This window comes from Myotis daubentonii, chromosome 2 (assembly GCF_963259705.1).
Source record: "Myotis daubentonii chromosome 2, mMyoDau2.1, whole genome shotgun sequence".
Classification (NCBI taxonomy): domain Eukaryota; kingdom Metazoa; phylum Chordata; class Mammalia; order Chiroptera; family Vespertilionidae; genus Myotis; species Myotis daubentonii.
Genome location: NC_081841.1, coordinates 53,827,406 through 53,849,767, shown reverse-complemented (window position 1 = coordinate 53,849,767; position 22,362 = coordinate 53,827,406). Strand labels below are relative to the sequence as shown.

Genomic DNA, 22,362 nt, shown 5'->3' with positions numbered 1-22,362 from the left:
GGCTGGTGAAGGCCGGAGGATAAATCTGAGCCGCCCGGTGTTTGCCGCCCCTTTCTGTTTGCCTCTCGGTTAGCACGTCAATTAATTCGATAATTGGATTTGAAAAGATGTCAGGAGATTATGGAGGGGGAGCCGGGAGGAGCGCGTGCGGAGGAAGCGGCCTGAGGATGGCGAGGGGGAGGCGAGAGCCGGAGGGTCAGGCGGCGGAGGAGCCGGGCCGGGGCTACGGAGGGCGCCTCACCGGCGGCCCCGGCGGCCCCGGCGGGCGGCGGGCGGCGGGCGGCGGGCGGAGGAGAGCCCGGGAGGGCGGCCGGGCTGGGCTTACCCTCAGCCACGGCTCCCCCCAAGAAGCTCTCCACGTTTTCTCTAAAGTCTTTCCTTATGCGGCAGCCGCCTTTCCCGGGTCTGCTCTCCATGGGGAGCTGATGGCTGTCCCTGCCTGGACTCATTGCAGTTGCTTGTGTATTGATTTGGAAGCAAAGTTGCACTGTTCCCCGTCCCCTCCTCGGGCTCACCCACCTAACCCAGGTCCCTGCACCCGACAGAGGCCCAGAGGCAGGACCCAGACTGCTTTTTGAATCCCTCCCCGCAGGGATCCTCACCACCATCCCCACTTCCTCTCCCACACACACATTTAGAATTCTAACCTACAGTCAGAGCTACCTTCTGCTTAAGGAAAATACCTTTACAAACAGATGGTATCCACACGGCGACTGACCCAACGCCTCAGATCCCCAGGCCCTCAGCTGCAGCCTGACACGCCAGTAGATGCTTCAGAAATTCAGCCCTTGGGTAAACCACAGGAGGATCCCCAAGGGGTGAACTCATTTTCTAGAGGGAGTACTGTTTTTAAGGTTTCCTTTTTTCTCTCTCTCTTTGGGAGTGATCTTGACTTGATATTTGGGAACATGGTAAAGTCAGAGGAGAGATGAAGTTTTCCTGCCACTGTGTGTGTGTGGTGTGTGTGTGTGTGTGTGTGTGGTGTGTGTTGTGTGTGTGGGTGGGTGGGTGGTGTGTGTGTGTGGGGGTGTGGTGTGTGGTGTATGGTGTGTGTGTGTGTGTGTGTGTGTGTGCTCAAGCACTGCGCATGAGAGAGATTCCTCTGCAGAGGGGCCCCATCTCTGCAGAATTTTATGCAGGGATGGAGAAGGAGGCTGGAAAAAAAAAACCATACAGGAGAACGATGCAAATTATTCTGGAAAATGAGCTTAAATTGGAGGCCCGAGAAGGTGATGAGGCCGGGAATAAAAGCCATCCTGCTTGATCTTCAACATCAGGTTGCCTAGGAAAGGACACTAGCAGTCACCCCAGCCAGAGACTACCCTGATGAGAACAGAACACGCAGCTACAGACTGAGGAGAGCTGAGCCAAATAACAACATGAGGGGTACAGCAAGCCAATTTGTATTTATGCATATCAATTTAAAATATTGAGGCCAGCCAACCATGCACACTTGTTCAAATAACCATCATCCTTTGTCTGTATACCTGGAGGTGGAGGCAAAATCCCATCTATGAAGGGACAAAATGGAGGATTTTGACAGCTTCAATTTCAGTGTGGAGGCTCCTCAGAGTAGCAGATTTGCTGCTCTTTCGTGTTACCTGGTCTCAATCTCTTGCCCATGTTGAGCAAGCTGCACTCTCAGAAATGAATTGGACCTACCACCTGCCTTTTGGTCAGAGCCTGGTTTGGGCTATGTGCTCTCTTAATGGACCCTTGATAATAAACATCCTGTATTCTGGGGATTTTTTTTTTTTTTTAACCTAGAAATTGAAGGATGGGAGTCACAGGAAGAAATCGGGTTGAGGGGTCTTCTGCAACTCTCTCTCTATAGTCCCCATCAGCCAAGCCTTTCACAAAGCCATCAAGGTCTTCATATATAAGCTCTCAAAAAAGAAAGAAAAAGAGCACTCATTTTATGAATGACCATAGCACAGGCTGCTGCAGATGCCACAAGAAAATAAAAGATGAGATTTAGGGGAATCACCATCAGCTTTAGGCAGTTGAAACTGGTGGAAAGAGCACAGGACTTGAATTCAAACGAGTAGGGTTTAAGCCCTGGCTGGGTGGCTCAGTTGGTTGGAGCATCGTTCCAGGCACCAAAAGGTTAAAGGTTTGATTCCCGGTTGGGGCCTGTACAGGAGGCGACCAATCTATGTTTCTCTTTCACATCAATCTTCTTCTCCTTCTCCTTCTCCTTCTCCTTCTCCTTCTCCTTCTCCTTCTCCTTCTCCTTCTCCTTCTCCTTCTCCTTCTTCTCCTCTTTCTTCTCTCCCTTCCTCTTTCTCTAAAAATAAATGTAAAACATGTCTTCCAGTGAGGATTAAAAAAAAAAATGAACAGGCTTTAATACTGGTACTGTCACCCTTAAATTATGTGGTCAGAAGGGACTAAAGACCAGAGAGGTGAAATGACTTCTGCAGTCACACAGCATGCCAATGGCAGGGCCAAGTCAAGGACTCAGTTCTCCACTCTGCCAATTAATTCTGTAGGCAGAAGTGTGGAATCAGACTTTCTGGATTCAAGCCTGGTTTTTCTGCTTACTAGCTGTTTCCTTTTCTGTAAAATGGGGATAATAATTATACCTACTTCATAGGTTTGTTGTTAGGACTTAGATAACATATGTAAAGAAATCAGCACAACATCTAGCACATAACAAGTATTCAATAATAGCTGTTTTTATTATGGTGATGAACATAGTTCAATAACTCACCAACCTGAATGACACAAATTGGCCAATGCCTGTAAAATGCTTTGTAATTTAATCACTAGGCCTTAAGGGAAGGAGTGAACACTGCTCTGAAATTGCCTTGAAAAGACAGTAGGTTCTCTGTTTTGATGCTTCTAAAGACCACTTCTGCCCTCAAACCAGTCTTACACCTTAAAGTCCATTAGAACTAGGTTTATATAGGAGGGGTACACCTGGAACAGTGTTTAGTCGTTTCGTTCATTCATTCATTGAATACCTAGTTGAAAAGCAGCATGGTTCATCAATCCATCAAACATATATTGAGGGCCCATTATGTGTGCAACACTTTTATAGGCAGTTATCAAACCATGAGTCCATAACATTATTAGCTTTTCTAGTAAAGAAGATATATATATATATATATATATATATATATATATATATATATATATATATTGCATCTTTGAATCCTCAGCACAGTTCAGGCACACTCAATAAATGTACACTGAATAAATGCATAGACCCCATAAGAAAGAGAAGATAAATAGAAACATAGGTCTCCCTTAATAAGCTTAAACTCTATTTGGGGAGAGAAGACTTGCACACATGAAAGAGTTAGAGAACAATACAAGACAGTAATCATATTAAGACCTTGAATAAGTTCTAGGTGATAAAAACTAGGAAGAGCTCAAGGGAAGTGGGAGATGGTGGTGGACAGGGATGCTTAACATGAAAGGAGTGGACCTGAAATAAAGAGTAAAATTTGGAATGGTAGAAAAGGAGGAAGAGAGTGTTCCAGCTGCAGGAGCAGTGAGAGTGACAGCACGTGGTAAGAATCTATACATGCTGTCTCTGTGTTTGAAACAGTCTCAGTGTTTGAAAAATGGAATATGCCACCTGGCCCGTGTTGCTCAATGGTTGAGCATTGACCCATGAACCAAGAGGTCACCGGTTTGCAGTTTGATTCCCAGGTCAGGGCATGATTGATCCCCAATTGCAGGGGGGGGGGGTTATGCAGGAGGCAGCCAATTCATGTTTCTCTCTCAATGTTTCTGTCTCTCTATCCCTTTCCCTTTCTCTCTCTCTAAAATCAATAAAAGCATATATTTTTTAAAAAGGAAAAACAGAATCCATGTTTACAACCATGTGTTTCTCTGACCATGTTGCTGGTCATCAAGAAACGATGTTTGTATTTTATATTATTTTAGATTATTCACAACTTCCCCTATCGGAAAACCAAGAACCAAAACAGTAGCCAGCTGCTACTGTCAGCAAAACAAACAGATTGTAAAAGCAATTATGCCATTATTATTTCTCATTTATCTGCATCCAAGATAACTTACTCTTCCTCTTTCTCCCACATGGTCCCAGCCAGAGCTGGGATTATTACTGTCTCCCTTATAAACTTCTTTTTCCTAGACACACTCCTCCCAGAGAGCCTTGCCTGAAAAAGACTTTATATGTTTCTTCTCCAGCTTCCGTGGTTACTGTGAGGGAAGTATGGCAGTGAGTGGAAAGAAAACAATGTGAATTGTGGTTACTAACTACCAGGTGGTCTGCACATATTAGCTTATTTAATTCTTACAATAACCCTATGAGGCAGATATTATTATTGTCATTTTACAAGTAAGAAAACAGGCTCAGAGAGTTTGGTCAGGTTCAAAGAAGAGTCAATAAATATCATAATAGGAATTCAAATTCAGTCTATATGATTCCAGAGTCCACACCCTTAGACCTGGCAAGAAGGACCTCTTCTACGCTAGATGCCTGTTTCAGACAGCGTCTCCGCCTCCAGAGTGAGCCTAACTTAAGGCCAAAGAGTGTGCCTACCCAGAGCTCATGCTCCCCCTCTCCTATGTCATGCTCCAGTTGCCAGATTCCCCTGCCGAGCAACCTCAAGCTCACGTCCAGGGCCTCTTCCTTGGGCCCCATCTCCTGAGAGTACAGAGGAGCTGCGGAGGTCACACCACTAGCCCTGGAGTGTGGATGGAGTTTAAATGTGTGGCTGCACTGAGCACACACTTTTGTGTTAGGCCCCTCAGGTCGTGGGACAGAGCCAGGAATGCTGGCTGGAGGAGTCCCAGAACTCTAAATATAAATCTCTCAGTTGATATTGATATACTTGTCAAAATAAAAGGGTAGAACATGTTTTATTTAAGTTTGTTAGCTTTGATTTACAACTCTTACATATTTGGATATTTGGTATATAGGTTTATATATTTTTATCTTGCCCTAGGCTCCACAAATATGAGCAATAGGCCAACTCATCTCACTATAACATACTGACTCTTTGCCTCCTGCCTAGAAATCCCCAAACTTGCCCACTGGGCAATTCACCCCTCTTCATTCTCACAGCTTCCCAAATCCACCTTTCCACCCGAAACTTTTCAGCTTATTGCAAAAGGAGGTGCTGATTTCCTCTCTCCTGCCCTTTCAGAGCTGCCAAGATTTTTCCTGCTATTCCCAGACTGAAGAGGATGTAACTAACTTACAGTGCATACCTGTAGTCATTTTACTGTCTGTGCTGCCATTCTCCTGTTCTTTATTTCTAAAGAGGTGTGCTATATGCAGCCAGACGTCCAGAAGATGTCTGGTCTAATTAGCATATTACCCTTTTATTATTATAGATGTACATGCCTTTCTTACTGACTATAAATTTATGAGGGGATTATGCCTTCCTCTTTATTCTCAATATGTAGCACAACACCTTGCACATAGTAGATGTTCAATAAATATTGGTTGTTTAATTGAAGTCAGGGGAGACAATAGCAAACCAGGAAGGACAAATCTATGCTATTTATATTTAAAACTGAAAGAGAACTTAACAGGCACCTAGTGTTTTCCTACACTTTGCAAGAGAAGGGGGTCTTCAAGCTGCATATAGCACACCTCAGAGGTCAGGCCACCACCCTCAGTGGCTGGCATGAGCCACAACCCTGCCTTAGCCTCTGTGGAATGATACTTATTGTATAAGCTCTCCATCTAATATACAAGGCAGGGCCTAATGACTTAGGCAGAGTTAGAAAAGCAATGATACAACCAGGGGATCTATGATAGTTTCAGTTTCATTTAGCAGGGAGAAAATGGAGGGAGTAGAGCCCAGAAAAAAGGTTAGATTCCTGTAGGCTCATTGAGTACAGGACCAAGTTTAGAGGATGGTCAGCTAGGGGGTAGGACTCCTATGTTGTGGAGCAACCCCATCAGGGTGGTTCTTAGGATGTGGAGGTGCAGAAGAACTAGGCTTGGAAGAGAGCCAGGAAATGGCACCACTCAGTGACTCAGGCCAGCACCATCTTTATCTCTCCCTCAATCCTCCATCCTCCACAACAATCAATCACTGAGGCCTGATCACTTCTTTCTAAACCTCTTGAGCTCTGCCTACTTCTCTCCATCCCCACTACCACCTCAGAGCTCAGGCTACCACCATCTCCCATCTGAATTATGACAACAGCCTACTATTGCACTCTGTACCCCCAGTCCGACCCCTCACCCCTGCCGCCAAGCCATTCTTCACACTAGAGCTAATGATCTTTCTAAAATGCAAATCTGAGCTTCTCACTCTTCTGTTGAAATAATTCCTTGCTGCTTCCTGGATAAAATTCAAATGTCCTACCTTGATGCTCAAGATCCTTTAGGATCAAGCTGCTAACAACCAGTCTCACCTCTCTGTACCCTGCCACACCCACAACTGTTCATTCTGGCCACACTGAATTACTTGCCCTTTGGGGAAGAGAACATGCAATCCCTTGCTTCAAAGCCTTTGTATTTACTGTTTCTTCTCTATGGGATAGCCTTCTATTCCCTCCTTATACAGGGGCTTCAACTGTCTCATAAATGTCACCTCCTCCTGGAAGCCTTCCTTGACTACCACTTCTCAGAACTGGATTCGTGTTCTTCCTATGTGCTCTGATAGCATCACGTACTTACCCCTCTTGTAACACTATTGTACAGTATTAAAATAATTTGCCTTTTAATTCTCTGTATTTCCTGCTAGACCAGTTGTGGGCAAACTATGGCCCGCGGGCCGGATCCAGCCCATTTGAAATGAATAAAACTAAAACTAAAAAAAAGACCGCACCCTTTTATGTAATGATGTTTACTTTGAATTTATATTAGTTCACACAAACACTCCATCCATGCTTTTGTTCCGGCCCTCCGGTCCAGTTTAAGGACCCACTGTGGCCCTCGAGTCAAAAAGTTTGCCCACCCCTGGGCTAGACTATAAACATTCTAAGGTCAAGGACTCTCTTATTCACCATTCAATCATTCATGAAATTTTTGTTGAGAGCCTAGTATGTGCCAGGTACTGTTCTAAATGCTGAGGATACAGATATAGTGGTCAGTAAGGTCCCTGCCCTGGTGAAGCTTATCTTGGGGGGGGGGGGCGGGGGGAGGAGGGGGAGAGGAGGAGAAGCAATAAAAATAAAAATACAATACATGCTAAAAAGAAAAATAAAGGAGGATAAGGAGATAAAGAAGGGAAGGGGATGGCTATTTAGATTGGGTGGTCAGGAAAGGCTTCTCTAAGGAGGTGATATTTGAGATGAGACCTAAATGAAAGGAGAGAAGGAGCACGATTGGAGGAAGAATGTTCCAGGCAGAGGAAACAGCAAAGGGCCTGAGTGGGAATAAGTTTGGTGTGTCTAAGGATCAGTAAGAGTCTAGTGTAGCTGAACCCTGAAATTTTTTCTGTGAGTACTGGAAAACTATTGGGAGGTTTTAAGTTGCATTTTCTGACCTACATTTTAAAATATTACTTTAGCTACTTACTGTGTGGAAAGTAGACTGTGGCAAAGCCAGATTGGAATCAGGGAGGCCAGCTGAAAGGCTATTCTAGCAGTCCAGCAAGAGATGTCAGTGGCTTGGACCCAACTAGATATTGGAAGTGGTAAAGAGTGAATAAATGTGGGATTGTATTTTCAGTGTCTAGCATGATGTCTGGCTAGACATTCAATAAATATTTAATTAATGAATTAAGAATTAATTAATTCAACTAAATGAGGACTCTGAGCTGGAACTGAAACCATCCATCCTTTAAACCTCACTAATAGCTGCCACTAACAAAGGATCAGTCCTAGGCTATATATATATATATATATATATATATATATATATATATATATATACATTTCTATAAATCAATATGTAGATGACAAGTAACCCAATAGGAAAACAGGCAAAAGACATACATGAATAGGCATTTCACAGAAGAGGAAACATGATTGACCAATAAATATATGAAAAAGTGCTCAACCTCATTAATAACCAGGCAAATATAAATTGAAACCACCATGAAATACCATTTTATATTAAATAGATTGACTAAATACCAAAATTGGTAAGGATAGGTAGCAACTGAAATCTTATATACTTATGATGGGCATAAATATTGGAAAACAATTTGACATTATCTAGAAAACTTAAAGATTTTCATATCCTACAATCCTACATATATATATATATCCTGAAGAAACTATTGCCCATGTATACCAGGAGACATGTACAGAAATGTTCTGAGAAGCATTGTTTGTAATGGCAAAAAGCTAGAAACAAACTTGACTACTCATCAACAGGGTAATTAATCAACAAGTTGGTGGATGATTATACATCAATGAAAATAAATAAACTACAGCTGCCTACATCAACATGGATGAATATTAGAAACTAGTATGCTAATGATATTCTAAGGCTGCTCAACCACTTGCTATGATGTGCACTGACCACCAGGGGGAAGATGCTCTGACCTGTAGGTTAGCTTGCTGTTGGGGTCCGGCCAATCAGGACTGAGACAGACTGGACACGCCCTGGAACCCTCCTGAGGTCCCTCCCTGGCCCCAATCATGCACTGGTGGGATCACTTGGCCTGGCCTGTGACCTCTCGCAATTCGGGACCCCTCAGGGGATGTTGGAGAGCCTGTTTCAGCCTGATCCCACAGACCAGGCTGAGGGACCCCACTGGTGCATGAATTTGTGCACCGGGCCTCTAGTGATTTATATAAAATGTCAGCTCTGGGAAGGCAAGGATTTTTGTCCTGTTTTGTTCAAAGCTGTGTTTCCAGAACCTAGGATAATGCCTCACACATAGGATCTCAATAAATATCTGTTGAATAAATGATATTCATTACTTGCAACTTTTATGTAATTCAAATACTTCATGCTTTCTACAAAGAAGAAAAATACCTACTTTACTCATGGTGCCCCTTGATCATTGTAGTTGAAAGTCACACTACCTCCTCAACTCCAATTACCCATTTAACCTATTAAATTTTGCCACATATTTTATACTAGAGGCCCGATGCACAAGAGTAGGCCTTCCTTCCCCTGGCTGCTGGCATTGGCTTCCCTCAGCACCAGGGACCTGGGCTGGCTTCCCTCGGGCCGCCTGCAGGCACCAAGGACCTAGGCTGACTTCACTTGGATCGCCTGCAGGCACCCAGGCCCCGGGCTGGCTTCCCTCCAGCCCCAGCTTCGTCAGGAAGGATGTCCGGAATGACGTCCAGAAGATGTCTGGTCTAATCAGCATATTACCCTTTTATTATTATAGATGTACATGTCTTTCTTACTGACTATAAATTTATGAGGGGATTATGCCTTCCTCTTTATTCTCAATATGTAGCACAACACCTTGCACATAGTAGATGTTCAATAAATATTGGTTGTTTAATTGAAGTCAGGGGAGACAATAGCAAACCAGGAAGGACAAATCTATGCTATTTATATTTAAAACTGAAAGAGAACTTAACAGTCACCTAGTTTTTTCCTACATTTTGCAAGAGAAAACAACTGAATTCTATAAAGGGGAAGTGATTTTCCTAAAGTCACATGATTAATTAGTAGGTTTCTAAAATCTAGATTCAGATCTCTAGTTTCCTGCCCTTAGCTCTTCACAATATATCACAATGACTTTTATTTTCTGTTTTGTCTGTGTGTGTTCCTTGGCCTTGGGAGCCTCTAAATGGCAGGGACCAAATCTGTTCACATAGATACTTAACACGGCTTCTAGATAAATATGCAGGACCTGTACAAGTTCACCTTACCAATTCAGAAGAACTTAGATTCTTCCCCAGCAAAAATTTGTTTGGTCATCCTTTTGCCACCAATTCTCCCTCAGAAGCCTGGACACTAAGGATCGTTTTCCTTCCTTCATTTACTGTTTTCTTTCTCCCAGAATAGGTTGGTTTGCTAATTAATGGCTACACAGTTCTGCTGTCCGGAGGAGCTGATTTAGTATGAAAAAGTGTCCAATCCACCCAGCCTCAGGAGCTTGAAATTAGCAATCATAAACAGAGGAGTTTAAGGCCTAAGAATAGTCCTTATTGGCAGTGCAAAGGTACCACTTTAACTTGTACAAAATTCCCTGTTTAGCAGAAAGAAAGGGACTCCTAGAAGGTTAACTCTGGATGGAACCTTAGAAACCACCTACTTCTCTCTCCAACTGAGGAAACTGGAGCTTTGACAGGTGAAGAAACGTGCCGTTACTCAGGTAGTTAGTAGCAAGGCTGGGACTAGACTCCCAGTCTCCTGCCTCCAAGCCAGCTATTCTTTCCATGCCGTGTGCTGGCAACATGTGCATCTAGCAAAATGCATCATAGAGTAGCCTCATCTTAAACCATCAGGAGTGAAAAACAAATTATCCAAACCCTTCCTCTCCTCTCTGGCAATTATTTTTCTTTGTGTTTCCATGTGTCCTGGTCTCTCTCTCTTTTTGTCCCTTTTATGTTTCTCTCTGTGAATCCCTCCCTCTGTTTGAGGTTTCAAATTGAGCTGTAGCATGCCTGCATGATTCTCTTGATTCTTCTTCACTAAACTACTGTGTCTTTCTAAAAGCAAACATGCATAAACCTATCAAGGCTCTTTCTTGGTGACCTTTGTGGAAAAGAACACGGAATTTCTGTATGAGAGATGCTGGACCTCCCTCCTCGCCTATCCAGTCAATTAAAACGAGTCTCTGGCCCTGATTTGTTAACCCATCCTGAGAAAGAAAAAAAATCAATCTCCTTTCTTCGTCACTACTGAGCAGGGAAGCTGCTAACCAGTCAGAATCTGCCACCAAGAGTCATTAGAAAAAGCCGGCCAATCAGGCCAACCTTGTTACATGGTCTGGTAGGAAAAGGAAGGGATTGATTGGAAAGGATGGTTCCGGCTCCACACCCTTTCCTTCCTGGACCGTTTTCCCCTCACTGAAGTGAGAGAAGGACTCTTTCCCAAGTCCTCAGTAAAGAAAATCCCTAGGCCCTTGGCTAATGTTCCCTTGAATAATCTTTTCACCACTAACTCACATACCTCTGTCCACTTTTTTAAATCTCATTGTTCCCTTCTTGACTTAATTTCTGGCTTCAGACCTAGTAGCAATAACCCCCAGGATTCTCAGCCTTCCCCACAGACCTCCAACCACCAACCATGTCAAATAACTTGTTTTGGATGATGGATGTAGATGAAAAAAATTACAGTTGAGTATTTTCAGCCATCATTGAAAGGACCTTGTAATAATGCCTCTGAGGAGCAGTGCAGAATTAAATGGCAATGCTAATAATAATAGTAATAATAATAACAATAACAATAATAATGCTGTTACTGCTCTTACTAGCATTAACTCTTACTGAGTTCCAAGCACCTTGTTAAAAGCTTCACGTTTATTACCCCAATGTTCGCTGTGGTGTACGCACTGTTATTTTTCCCAATTTACATAGAAGGTAGTCCATCTAGTGGGGCTAACCAGCTTGCCCAAGGTCACACAGGGATTTGGGAAAGAGGTTTGTCTGAATCAGAGCCCGGTGAAGGGGAGTAGGGGGGAGTAGACAGGGCAAGCTGTCACAACTTTTGAGAGGCGCCAGCTCTAGCTCCTCGGAGCCCCTTCTGCAAACCTCCTTGGGGACTGTTAGCGGCACCCGAGAGGGTCAGTGTGGTCCCAACAGCCGCAGAAACCGTTTGCGGGTAGCAGCCCTGAGAACCGTGAACTTTTTGCCTCGGAGGACAGGAAGCTGCGAGCTAACAGGAACTCAGGGCGGACGGAGTGGGGGTGTCTGGGGACTGGAGGGGACACCCTTGCTCGCCTGCCTTCCCTTGTTCCTCGGCACCTGGCAGCGCCCGGCCCTGCTTGGTACTTGGAACCAGTAAATACCTGTTGATTGATTCGAAAGGCTTCCAGCTTCCTTCCTCACTCACCCTCGTCCCCCAAGACACCCACTGGCCCTGGAGGGAGATGGGGGGTTTTCAGGGGAACCCGTGAGAATCCTCATCCAGCTGGAGCCGCGGCTTTCGGACGGGAGGGGCGCCCCCCCCCCGCCCCTCCCTGCGCCCGCGTCTCCGATTTCAGCCCCGCGCCTTCCCCCCGTTTCAGGAGCTCGGGGCCATAAAAATGCAGATGGAGGATCGGTGTGAAATAACGGGCCCATATAAATCCCTCTGCCGCCCGCCTGCAAGATGGATTGGCCACATTGAAATTCCTCCGCGAGGATAATTAAACTCGGGGCCTCATCCGGGCAAAATTACATTCCTGTAATGGCGTCGCTCGGGGTCCCGGGAAATTGCTCCGTGGGCTTTCAGCGGCGGTTTTTATCGCCGGCCGGGGTGTGCCTGGCTGCGGCTCGCCTCTCCTCCGGGACCGTAAAGCTGCTGCCGTGATTTATCCTCCCCTTCTCCCAAATCCGATTAAATGGAGGAGCTCGGGGCCGGGGCGCCGCGGGGCCCGGGAACCGGGAGGGGGCGGCGGGAAGGACGAGGCCAAGGAGGGGAGGACAAACGGCCCCTCCGAGGCCGGTGGATTTGGCTTTATTTACAGCCGCAGCATTCTTTTTATTTTTTATTTTTTTATGGGGGTTTGGTGAGCTTTCCCCGTCTTTCTCCTGCTGCGTGCAAGCCCGACGCCTGGACACCGGGGTCTGGCCAGGAGGGGACTAGGTAGGCCTTGCACCGCCTCTTGCAGGGGCTGTCAGACCCCGCGGAGACAGGGGCCGGAGGAAGCAATGAGGGCCGTGGCGCCCCCACTTCCTTACGTGGCCCGGGGAAGGACAGGCCGAGGGGAAAGCTGGGGGGTCTTCATGAGAGCACCTCTTTGGGGGGTCTGCTGGTCTCAGAAGCCTGGGCAGAGAATGGGCATGCCTGGCGTGACCTCGCAATCTCACTGCAGGTCAATTTCAAGATTGAGAGTTAGGTGCTTGAGTCCCATCATCTTTAGCCCCTATCTTCTGGTTCGCTGATGCTAGTTTCCTCGTGGCTGATCACTGGAATTAAGAAAGAGAGAGAGAAAAAAATAAAGGCAAAGCCACCCGTGGTAGCTGGGGCGTGTTGCTGACTATTCCCCCACTGAACAGGTTTCCCATCCATAAAGCCAAAGTTCCAGGGGCAACAACGCAAGAATCCCGCTACATTTTGGGCACTGAACCCCAATCCCGATTGTATGCTATTTAACATTGAATTACTAGGTAGATTTTTATTTTCAATGTGACTACGCATGCTCGGGAAGGAAACGCGAGTCCAAGATCCCAAATGCTGTGCAGACCATACCGCAGGCCACATAACGGGTCGGCTTACACTGCGGAGTTATCCTTATTTCTACAACCGCACCGCCTGCAGTTTCTCCTCTACAACGCCAGGTGGAGCGACTGGCCGGATGCCTCCACCGAGGTGGCAGGCGGCGCTGTGGCGCCTGAGCCGCCTCCACATTGCAGCCACTCTATCCTTGGCGGAGCGACTCGTTGGTCCGGGCCGCGCATGCGCGAAGCCTTCCTTTCGCTATTCCAGCGCCCCCGCCCCTCTCTGTCTTCTCTGCACTGGGAGCAGGTAAGGCTTGGGCCCTCGTGCCCGCTTGCGCCGCGCACGCGCGCGGGATACCCTCCCTCGCGCGGTTGCTTTGAGGCCGGTACCTTGCATGCTCCCACCCGGGGCCTCACCCCCTTCCTCGCTGCGGCTATCCCCGCGTCTTAAGATCTGCCCCTTCCGTGTGCCGTTGACCTCCAACCGCGCGGGCCTGGCGCCATCTTGGATGACTCGCTGTGGGAGGGCGCGTGGGAGCTGGCGAAAGTCAAATGCCAGAGTGCTCACTTCACCTGTCCTGACTCAGCCCTTACAAGCGCTCTTTTCTTACCCTCTTGCCCTCTCAGAGTTATCACAACCCCTAGAGTCTCCCCTCCAGTCTCTGCTTTATCCTCTCATCCTTACCCCGTGCCTTCCTTATCCTGAAACCTCCAGACTTCAGGACCTCAGGTGCCGAGCAATGGAGATAGTGGATCATCCAAAGCCACCAACCCCTCTAGTCAGCACCCCTCCGTTTAAAAAAGTAAGCCGTGAACGTGGTAGAAGTGAACAAAACAGTCAAAACATTCCCTTCAGGCTGTGATCTGGGAGCGCTGTTGCAGGAAAGAGGCCGGTTTCTTTGGAACTTGGGCTGTCTTCCATGCCGGTCTCTTCGTTCACCGCGGTGAAGTTGGGGGAAACACAGTGGACTGATAGTGAGGTTTTCTGTGAGGGGCAGCAGGCGCACAGGCGTAGGGTGGGACCTGCATGGGATAACGTGCGCCTGCCCGCTTCCGTCAAGGGCTTAGTGAGAGTCCCTGACTCTGCCCTCAAGAGGAAAAAGACAGTTTAAGGAGGGGGATGGTTAAGTCAGCAGTCCAGTAACCCGGTGACTGACCCACAGGAGGAGGAGGCCTGTGGTGACTTGGGTCCTGGGTTCCGGGTGGTACCGTTGCCTGGGCTGTGGCAGGCTAGCAGTTGCAGACTGGCCAGGTTGGGTGGCCAATGGAGCAATCGGCGCTTCTCGCGGCTCCTTAATTGCCACCCTTGGGCGTGGTCTTACTGTGGGCCAGCACCACATTAAGCTCTTTACATCAGTCATTTCATTTAATCTCCCCAAGAACTGCATTTTACAAATGATATTGAGGTTTAATCCTTGGGAAAAACCAGTCCTCCCTTTTTTTAAGCTTTAAAGAGATTTTGGATTTGACCCAAGGAAACCTGAATAGTTCAGCACAAAGTTAGGTTAGAGTTAAAGATGGGCAGAAATCAGAGTTCTTGGCAGGATGAGAGTTGAAGACATCCGTTAATCTAAAAGTAACTTAAAAGATTCTGGATTCAGAAGAGTAACCTAGGAAAATAGGAGTCCAACTCCTTTAAGGAAGTGTCACTTAACAGGCCTAAGAAATCGGTGAGTATTTTAGCCTTTAGCATGCTATAAAGCTTTCATTTATTAGTAAGAAGAGTTAAAGTCCTGACTTTACCACTGTCATAAGCTTGTTTGAAATACAGGTGCTGGCCTTAACCCCGGAGATCTTGGCCAGGAAGGTCTAAGGCAGCGGTTCTCAACCTGTGGGTCGCGACCCCTTTGGCGGTCGAACGACCCTTTCACAGGGGTCGCCTAAGACCATCCTGCATATCAGATATTTACATGACGATTCATAACAGTAGCAACATCACAGTTATGAAGTAACAACGAAAATAATTTTATGGTTGGGTCACAACATGAGGAACTGTATTTAAAGGGCCAGAAGGTTGAGAACCACTGGGGTGAGACCCAAGAATATGCATTTTTAATACATACACCATCCTTACACCTAGATAATTATTTCAGGTGGGCCTCTCACTTCACTTGGAAAAACCCTGCCTTTAGATGTTTAACTTGCCGGTACCTCTCAGATAAGTTAAGTTCTACCAACATAGGCACCTACAGAGTGTCAGCATTGTTTTAGATCTTGTGTATACAAAATTGAATGCCCCTTCGAGTGATGGTGAAAATGAATACTTTAACAGTGGTTGCTAATTAGAGTAATGGCAAAGTTCCTCATCGATCTTCCTCACCCTGTTAATTGATAGAGGAAATGGAGAATCAAATGCTTAAAGTAATTGGAAGATCACTGGCGACCCTTCCAGTCTTTTGGCTTCTACAAATAACTCCCCAGAGTCTTTACAGGGCAACTTTTTTAGGCCCAGATAATGAGGGCTTGAAAAGGGTTCCTTTTGAATAGAAACTGAGGAAACTTAGGCAAAGGACACTGAGCAAATTTCCTCTTGACAACCCCAACTCACGAGGCTATGGAAGTAAATAATGGGTCTTAAAACGGACCAGTGGCTACTTGCTCAGACCAGGGAAGTCACTTGATTATAAGGAGATCTTGACTTCAGAGTTCTGATTCCATCTCTTTTAAGATGAGGTCAGTCACTCTGCTCTCGGGGCCATTTAAATTTTCCAGAGCCCCTTTTCTGCTAATAAAAATGTCATTTGGTGAGCAAGGACAGTGTTCACAATGTGCTTCTGTAATTCCAGCTCCCCTCATCCCCTGAAAATGTATGCCTGCACCAAGTTTGTGTCCACCCCCTCCTTGGTGAGTACCTGCCTTTTCTAGGAGACTTTTCAAGAGGGGCATCTTGTCTCTTCCTTGCAACACCTTGTTCTTTACAGTTGGGTTGGGGGAAGATCCTTTGCTATGCTAGCCTGACAGGAGAGAGAATGTTTACCTGCCCCATATCCTTTGGAGGCCAGTTAATTCTTCTCGTCCACCATTCTTAGAAGAGTATAAATGAGAATCTAGACTGAGATCAGGTTATTTCTACCCTAAAACTTTCTGTTAAACTGGAACCCAGCCAGAAATAGTAAACATGAAGTAGATTGCCTAACTTGCATTGAGTATGCACTGTGTACAGGATTTTGTCCTGTCGAAGAGCCATAGCTAAGAGACCCTCTGGGAGCTTAAATTTGGGTGGGAAGCTAACATACATGTAAATACACATTGGAAAAATCTTTTACTCAAAAGCACTAACATGGAAGAAATTACAAATTATTTTTTTATTTTATTATTATTTTTTTAAAATAAATTTTATTGATTTTTTACAGAGAGGAAGGGAGAAGGAGAGGGATAGAGAGTTAGAAACATTGATGAGAGAGAAACATTGATCAGCTGCCTCCTGCACACTCCCTACTGGGGATGTGCACGCAACCAAGGTACATGCCCTTGACCGGAATTGAACCTGGGACCCTTCAGTCCACAGGCCGACGCTCTATCCACTGAGCCAAACTGGTCAGGGCAGAAATTACAAATTATTAAGTGGTGGAAGTGGTGCTATTGGTGGGTACTATTTATTGAGCACTTACTATGCCTGGCTCTGAGTTTACCAGTTTGTATACACAATCTTTTTTTGTTGTTGTTAATTCTCACCCGAGGATATTTTTCCATTGATTTTTAGGGAAACTGGAAGAGAGAGGGAAAGACAGAGAAACAAAATACCAATGTGAGAAAAACACATCGACTGGTTGCCTCCTGCATGTGACCTGACCAGGGCCCGGCCAGGGAGGAGCCTGCCCTTGACCGTAATTGAACCCAGGACCCTTGAGTCCGCAGGCCAGCGCTCTATCCACTGAGCCAAACCAGCTAGGGCTACACAACCTTATTTACTTTTCAAGTCAACCCTGAAATAGATTATTCCCATTTGAAGAGGAGAAAACAGGCTTAGATATAAGTGACTGTCCTAAGGTCACACCGCTGATTACAGAACTAAGATGAATCTAGGTGTATCTGATTCAAGCCCTGGCTGTTAACCACCATGTTGTCTGCCTTGGAGATACTGGCTTGAGGTTAGAAAGGCTAACAGAAGGTGGTGAATTTACAGCATGGGGCTTTGTGCCTAGCTTTAGAAGGATGTGTTTAAGGAAAGATACTCTAGTCGTTGGGTTCCTTATGGGCTAGCCAGTACCAACATATATCTCTTATTGAGTGAAGCAAATCCTTCTGAGGCTTATATCTTTGCCCATTCTCAAGGCCTGTGAAAGGATACAGTGAGGGTAGCCCCTCAAAAAGTAGACTTCCTTTTCTTAAAGCAAAGGTGAAGCCTGGGAAGCAAGAGAGAAATGGTGAGGTTCTTCAATCTAGAATTAGCTAAAAGTAAAAGAATGACCCAACAGCCCGATTTAAGTTTGAAAGAATGAAAGGGGCATTGAATAACAACTTAGGATGGTTCTAAACTCCTCTCCAGAGCCTTCCTTGACTTTCTTGCCCTTGTGTCATTCCTGTTAGGTCCGGAGCACCTCTCAGCTGAGCCGGTCAATGTCTGCAGTGGTGCTGAAACGACCAGAGACACTGACAGATGAGGTACCTTATAGGTGGAATTGGGCCTGTGGTTTGGGAGTAAGGAGTGGCGAGGGTTTACCCAGAAGAACCAGTAGGGGGAGTCATCACAGGAAAATTAGTGAAGAATCTGAGGCCATTGATTTTAGGTGGAGATGCAGAGCAGTGGATAAAATATATGCTCTAGTGTTCCAGCACTGGCACTGGTAGCACATGCTTATGTGTGCTACTGATGACTGCCATTACTTGGCCTAATTTACAGACTTCATTTGGAACATTTAGTCCCAGGAAGATGATCTCTTCGAGGCACCAAGCAGGGCTAGGATTTTGATCTTAGAAAGCATACTTGAATTTTAAAGGTATTTGAAGTTCACCTCTTGCATTAAAAAGTTTTTCTTGGCAGCATTTTAGGAAGTTTTCTAGAAAGTAAAAAGATTTTCTGTTTTTGGGCGGCGGGGGGGAAATGGGATTTGACAGCATAAAGCTTTCTTTAAGTGTTACAAAAGTTTGCAAAGCAAAAGGGGATTCCTAAAAATTTTATCTCCTATATTTCTCCTCTTGACAGAGCCTCAGCAGCTTGGCAGCCCCACGTCCCCTGACCTCGCTTATTTCTAGCCGTAGCTTCCAAACCAGTGCCATTTCAAGGGACATCGACACAGCAGCCAAGTTCATTGGGGCTGGGGCCGCCACAGTAGGGGTGGCAGGCTCTGGGGCTGGAATTGGGACTGTGTTTGGGAGCCTCATCATTGGTTATGCCAGGTAAGATGGGCCCTCCATTAGTCTCTGATGTGTTTCCCAAAGGTTTGGACAGAAATATTTGGGGATCTAGATCTACATTATCCTATATAGTAGCCACTAACCTATATGTGGCTATTTGAATTTAAATTTAAATTAATTAAAAGTACACCAAGTTTAAGTTTTTTGTTTTTCAGTCATACTGGCCGTATTTCAGGTGGTCAGTAGCCACATGTGACTAGCGACTACTGTACTAGACAGTGCAAATATACATTATTGAACAGCTTTGGTTTAGAGCAGGAGTAGGCAAACTAAGGTAGGTGGGCCATAACTCGGTTTTTATAGCTGAGCTAGGAATGGGTTTTACATTTTTTTAAAGGGTCATGAAAAAAAGGCAACAGAGACCATATGTGACCTGCAAAAACTAAAATATTTACTGTCCGGCCCTTTACAGAAAAAGTTTGCAACCCCTTGTCTAGAGCCCCTCTAGAGTCAGTAGGGTGTTTCACTGCTATTTTCCCCCATCTCTGAGAATTCCCCTCTGTCCCTCCTGGGAAAACTGCCTCCACAGCCCCACTGCTCCCTGATACTTGGACTATTTGGTCCCCACCTATTCTGGGCACCTTGCTGTTAAAACTAAATTAATTCTCTAGAGGCCCTCAAGTTCTCTTAATGACTTCGGAAAAATGAGTTTGTTTTAGGGTTTGTGTGAAACAAGAAGCCTAACTGCTTCTGTGTCCAGAATTCTGTTAAAAGCTGGTGTTGCTTTACTTTACCATGAAGGCTTCCAGAGATGACAGAGTAAGGGAAATAGAAATTATATATTGGCTTTCAGAGTTGGGAGTTCCTTATACCATTTTGATTCATATCATCTAAACCCCATAGGCCAGTGGTCGGCAAACTCATTAGTCAACAGAGCCAAATATCAACAGTACAACGATTAAAATTTCTTTTGAGAGCCAAATTTTTAAAATTTAAACTATATAGGTAGGTACATTGTTATTAACTTAATTAGGGTACTCCTAAGACTTAGGAAGAGCCACACTCAAGGGGCCAAAGAGCCGCATGTGGCTCGCGAGCCACAGTTTGCCGACCACAGCCATAGGCTATCTGTAACTTCTTAAAGTCCAAAATCTTTTGACTATTTTGAAATGAGAGAAGGTAGTGTTTTCCTCAGACTCCCTTGTCCTCTAGAACACTGTTTTTCTAATTGTGTTCTTAAAACCCTAAAGTTCTGAGGGTATACCCCAGAGACTGACTTAGAAGAATGAAGGGGAGACCAGTCAAACAAACTTTTACAATCCTCCACTTTTTTTACCTTTGCACTTTGGCTTTTATGTTTCGTATTTGGGGGTTCTGCTGTTTAAAGTTTGAAAATACTGATGGGCCCTGCCACTCCAGATACCTCTTCCATCCTGGTTGGGCCCTGGATAGGTAAGTGTCCAGGCCCAGAGGTCTTAAGTTATGACAGTGATATGGGTGACCCAGTAGAGGTGGTAATGTTCATGCCTGGTCCATGTTACACAATTTTGGATTGTCCACTCCCCTCATTTAGTCTCTGTAGAGCCCTTGATGTGTCAGGTCAAGAATTTGGGAATGGCCGAAACCGGTTTGGCTCAGTGGATAGAGCGTCGGCCTGCGGACTGAAAGGTCCCAGGTTCGATTCCGGTCAAGGGCATGTACCTGGGTTGCGGGCATATCCCCAGTAGGAGATGTGCAGGAGGCAGCTGATCGATGTTCCTCTCTCATCGATGTTTCTAGCTCTCTATCTCTCTCCCTTCCTCTCTGTAAAAAAATCAATAAAATGTATTTAAAAAAAAAAAAAAAAAAAAAGAATTTGGGAATGATAGTATCACCATGAGAGAATTGTTTCATAAGATGAGCTTGAGGAGATGAGTTCTCCCTGAGCCCACCTTTGATGTTTATACTTTTCTTTATGTGGACTAGAAATTCAGTCTTTTTTCTTCCCCTTCTCCCAGGAACCCTTCTCTGAAGCAACAGCTCTTCTCCTACGCCATTCTGGGCTTTGCCCTCTCAGAGGCCATGGGGCTCTTCTGCCTGATGGTGGCCTTTCTCATCCTCTTCGCCATGTGAAGGAGCTGTCTCCACCTCCCATAGTTCTTTTTCCCGTGTCTTGTCTGCCCTGTGTGTTCCTTTTCCTATACCTCCCTAGGCAGCCTGGGGAAAGTGGTTGGCTCAGGGTTTGACAGAAGGAAGACAAATAAATACTGTATTAATAAGATGTTTCTTGAGTCTCCTGTGTATATTTCTTTTCCACAGTTGGCTGAGTGCCTTGGTGAGAGTATAAGGCCTCAAGGGTGGTGGTGATTCTAAACTCAACATGGGTCTTGCCTCCCTTGTTCTTCAAGCTGTGTCAGGGACAGCTTTATTCAAATTAGGTAACAATTTGATAATAATTTTCACCTGCATTGGCCTGTTACTTGATTGGGTCAGTGGCAGCTTGAGTGCTTGCTTAAAATTATGACTAATGGGCTCTCTGTTCCCACTGTGGCTATCCTGGCTCAGGCCCTCATTGCCACCAACCTGGTCTGTTGCAGTAACCTCATAACTGGCCTGCCTCTTGTCTCTTCACTTTAACATTTATTAATGCCCACCACTGCCAAGTCAATCCTCCTTAAGCATAGGACTGGTTTTGCCAATTACCAATTCAAAAACAGTCTGACCTCAATTTTCTCAGCTTTATGTTTTATTCCATATGCTATCAAAAGTGAACTAATTGTCATTTTCTAAATATCTCCCCTGTGTTCCTGTCCTTATATCTTCAGGCCTTGCCCTTTGGCCATCTCTACTTTCTTTCTCTGAATCTTTGCTCACTTTTCTCTTTTTCAAACTACCCTGTTATCCTGAAAGATGTAGCTTAAATGCTACCTCTTCCTCCATGAAGCTCTTACCTGGCTTCCATTCACCATCAGTCAAACGAACATTAACTCATAAAGGACTGTAGAACACATATCCTTTATAATGCTTATATGGTCTATGATAAATTATGGATTTGTATGTGCCTTATCTTCCATATTAGATTGTCAAGTTTCTTGGGGCAAAGACTGTCTTGTTTATCTTTGTATTTCTAGAAGTATCTCAGCAGTATCTAGTCACATTTTTTTATTTAATTATCTCAACCAACCACCTCACTTCATAAGTGAAACAGGCTTTGAGAGGTCAAGGACTCGGGAACATTCACCAGCAGAGCTAGAACTAGAGCAAGGATATGTCTTGTAGCCCAGAGTGTAAGGCTGCCATGCTGTTGGTCTCGTGGGACTCTCCCAAGCCTAGTGTTGCTGGTGACTTATTTTCCCAAGAAAGAAAGGGCAAAATAAGCAAACAAATCTTTTCCATTAAAAAGGCATCAATAGCCCTAACTGGTTTGGCTCAGTGGATAGAGCGTCGGCCTGCGACTCAAGGGTCCCAGGTTCGATTCCGGCCAAGGGCATGTACCTTGGTTGCAGGCACATACCCAGTAGGGAGTGTGCATGAGGCAGCTGATCGTTGTTTCGCTCTCATTGATGTTTCTAACTATCTCTCTCCCTCTCTGTAAAAAATCAAAATATATTTTTTTAAAAAAACGCATCAATAGGGCCCTAGCCAGTTTGGCTCAGTGGAGAGAGTATTGGCCTATGGACTGAAGGATCCCAGGTTCAATTCTGGTCAAGGGCACGCACCTTGGTTGCAGGTTCCTGGGCACATGCCCGGATTGTGGGCTCAATCCTCAGTAGGGGGTGTGCAGGAGGCAGCCAATTACTGATTCTCTCTGATGTTTCTGAAATGAATAAAAAAATATTTTTTAAATCAACGGGAAAAAAATATCCTTGGGTAAGGATTAAAAAAGCAAAACTAAAATGCCATCAATAGGGACTTTGGACA

At 45.2% G+C, this 22,362-nt stretch overlaps 1 protein-coding gene across 4 annotated transcripts; it reads left to right on the top strand.

The window, feature by feature from the left end:
* Positions 1–13,286: 13,286 nt before the first annotated feature.
* Positions 13,287–20,722, top strand: ATP5MC2 (ATP synthase membrane subunit c locus 2). Of its 4 annotated transcripts, XM_059683103.1 has the most exons (6): positions 13,454–13,471; positions 13,880–13,967; positions 15,951–16,008; positions 17,695–17,769; positions 18,311–18,504; positions 20,460–20,722. In XM_059683103.1, the coding sequence occupies exons 3-6, from the start codon at positions 15,970–15,972 to the stop codon at positions 20,572–20,574; spliced, it is 423 nt and encodes a 140-aa protein (XP_059539086.1). In that variant the 5' UTR covers positions 13,454–13,471; positions 13,880–13,967; positions 15,951–15,969; the 3' UTR covers positions 20,575–20,722. The 4 variants fall into 4 exon arrangements, with proteins under 4 accessions (XP_059539083.1, XP_059539084.1, XP_059539086.1 ...); XM_059683100.1 differs by lacking the exon at positions 13,880–13,967 and having other exon boundaries at positions 13,287–13,471; XM_059683102.1 differs by lacking the exon at positions 13,454–13,471 and having other exon boundaries at positions 13,739–13,967.
* Positions 20,723–22,362: the final 1,640 nt, after the last annotated feature.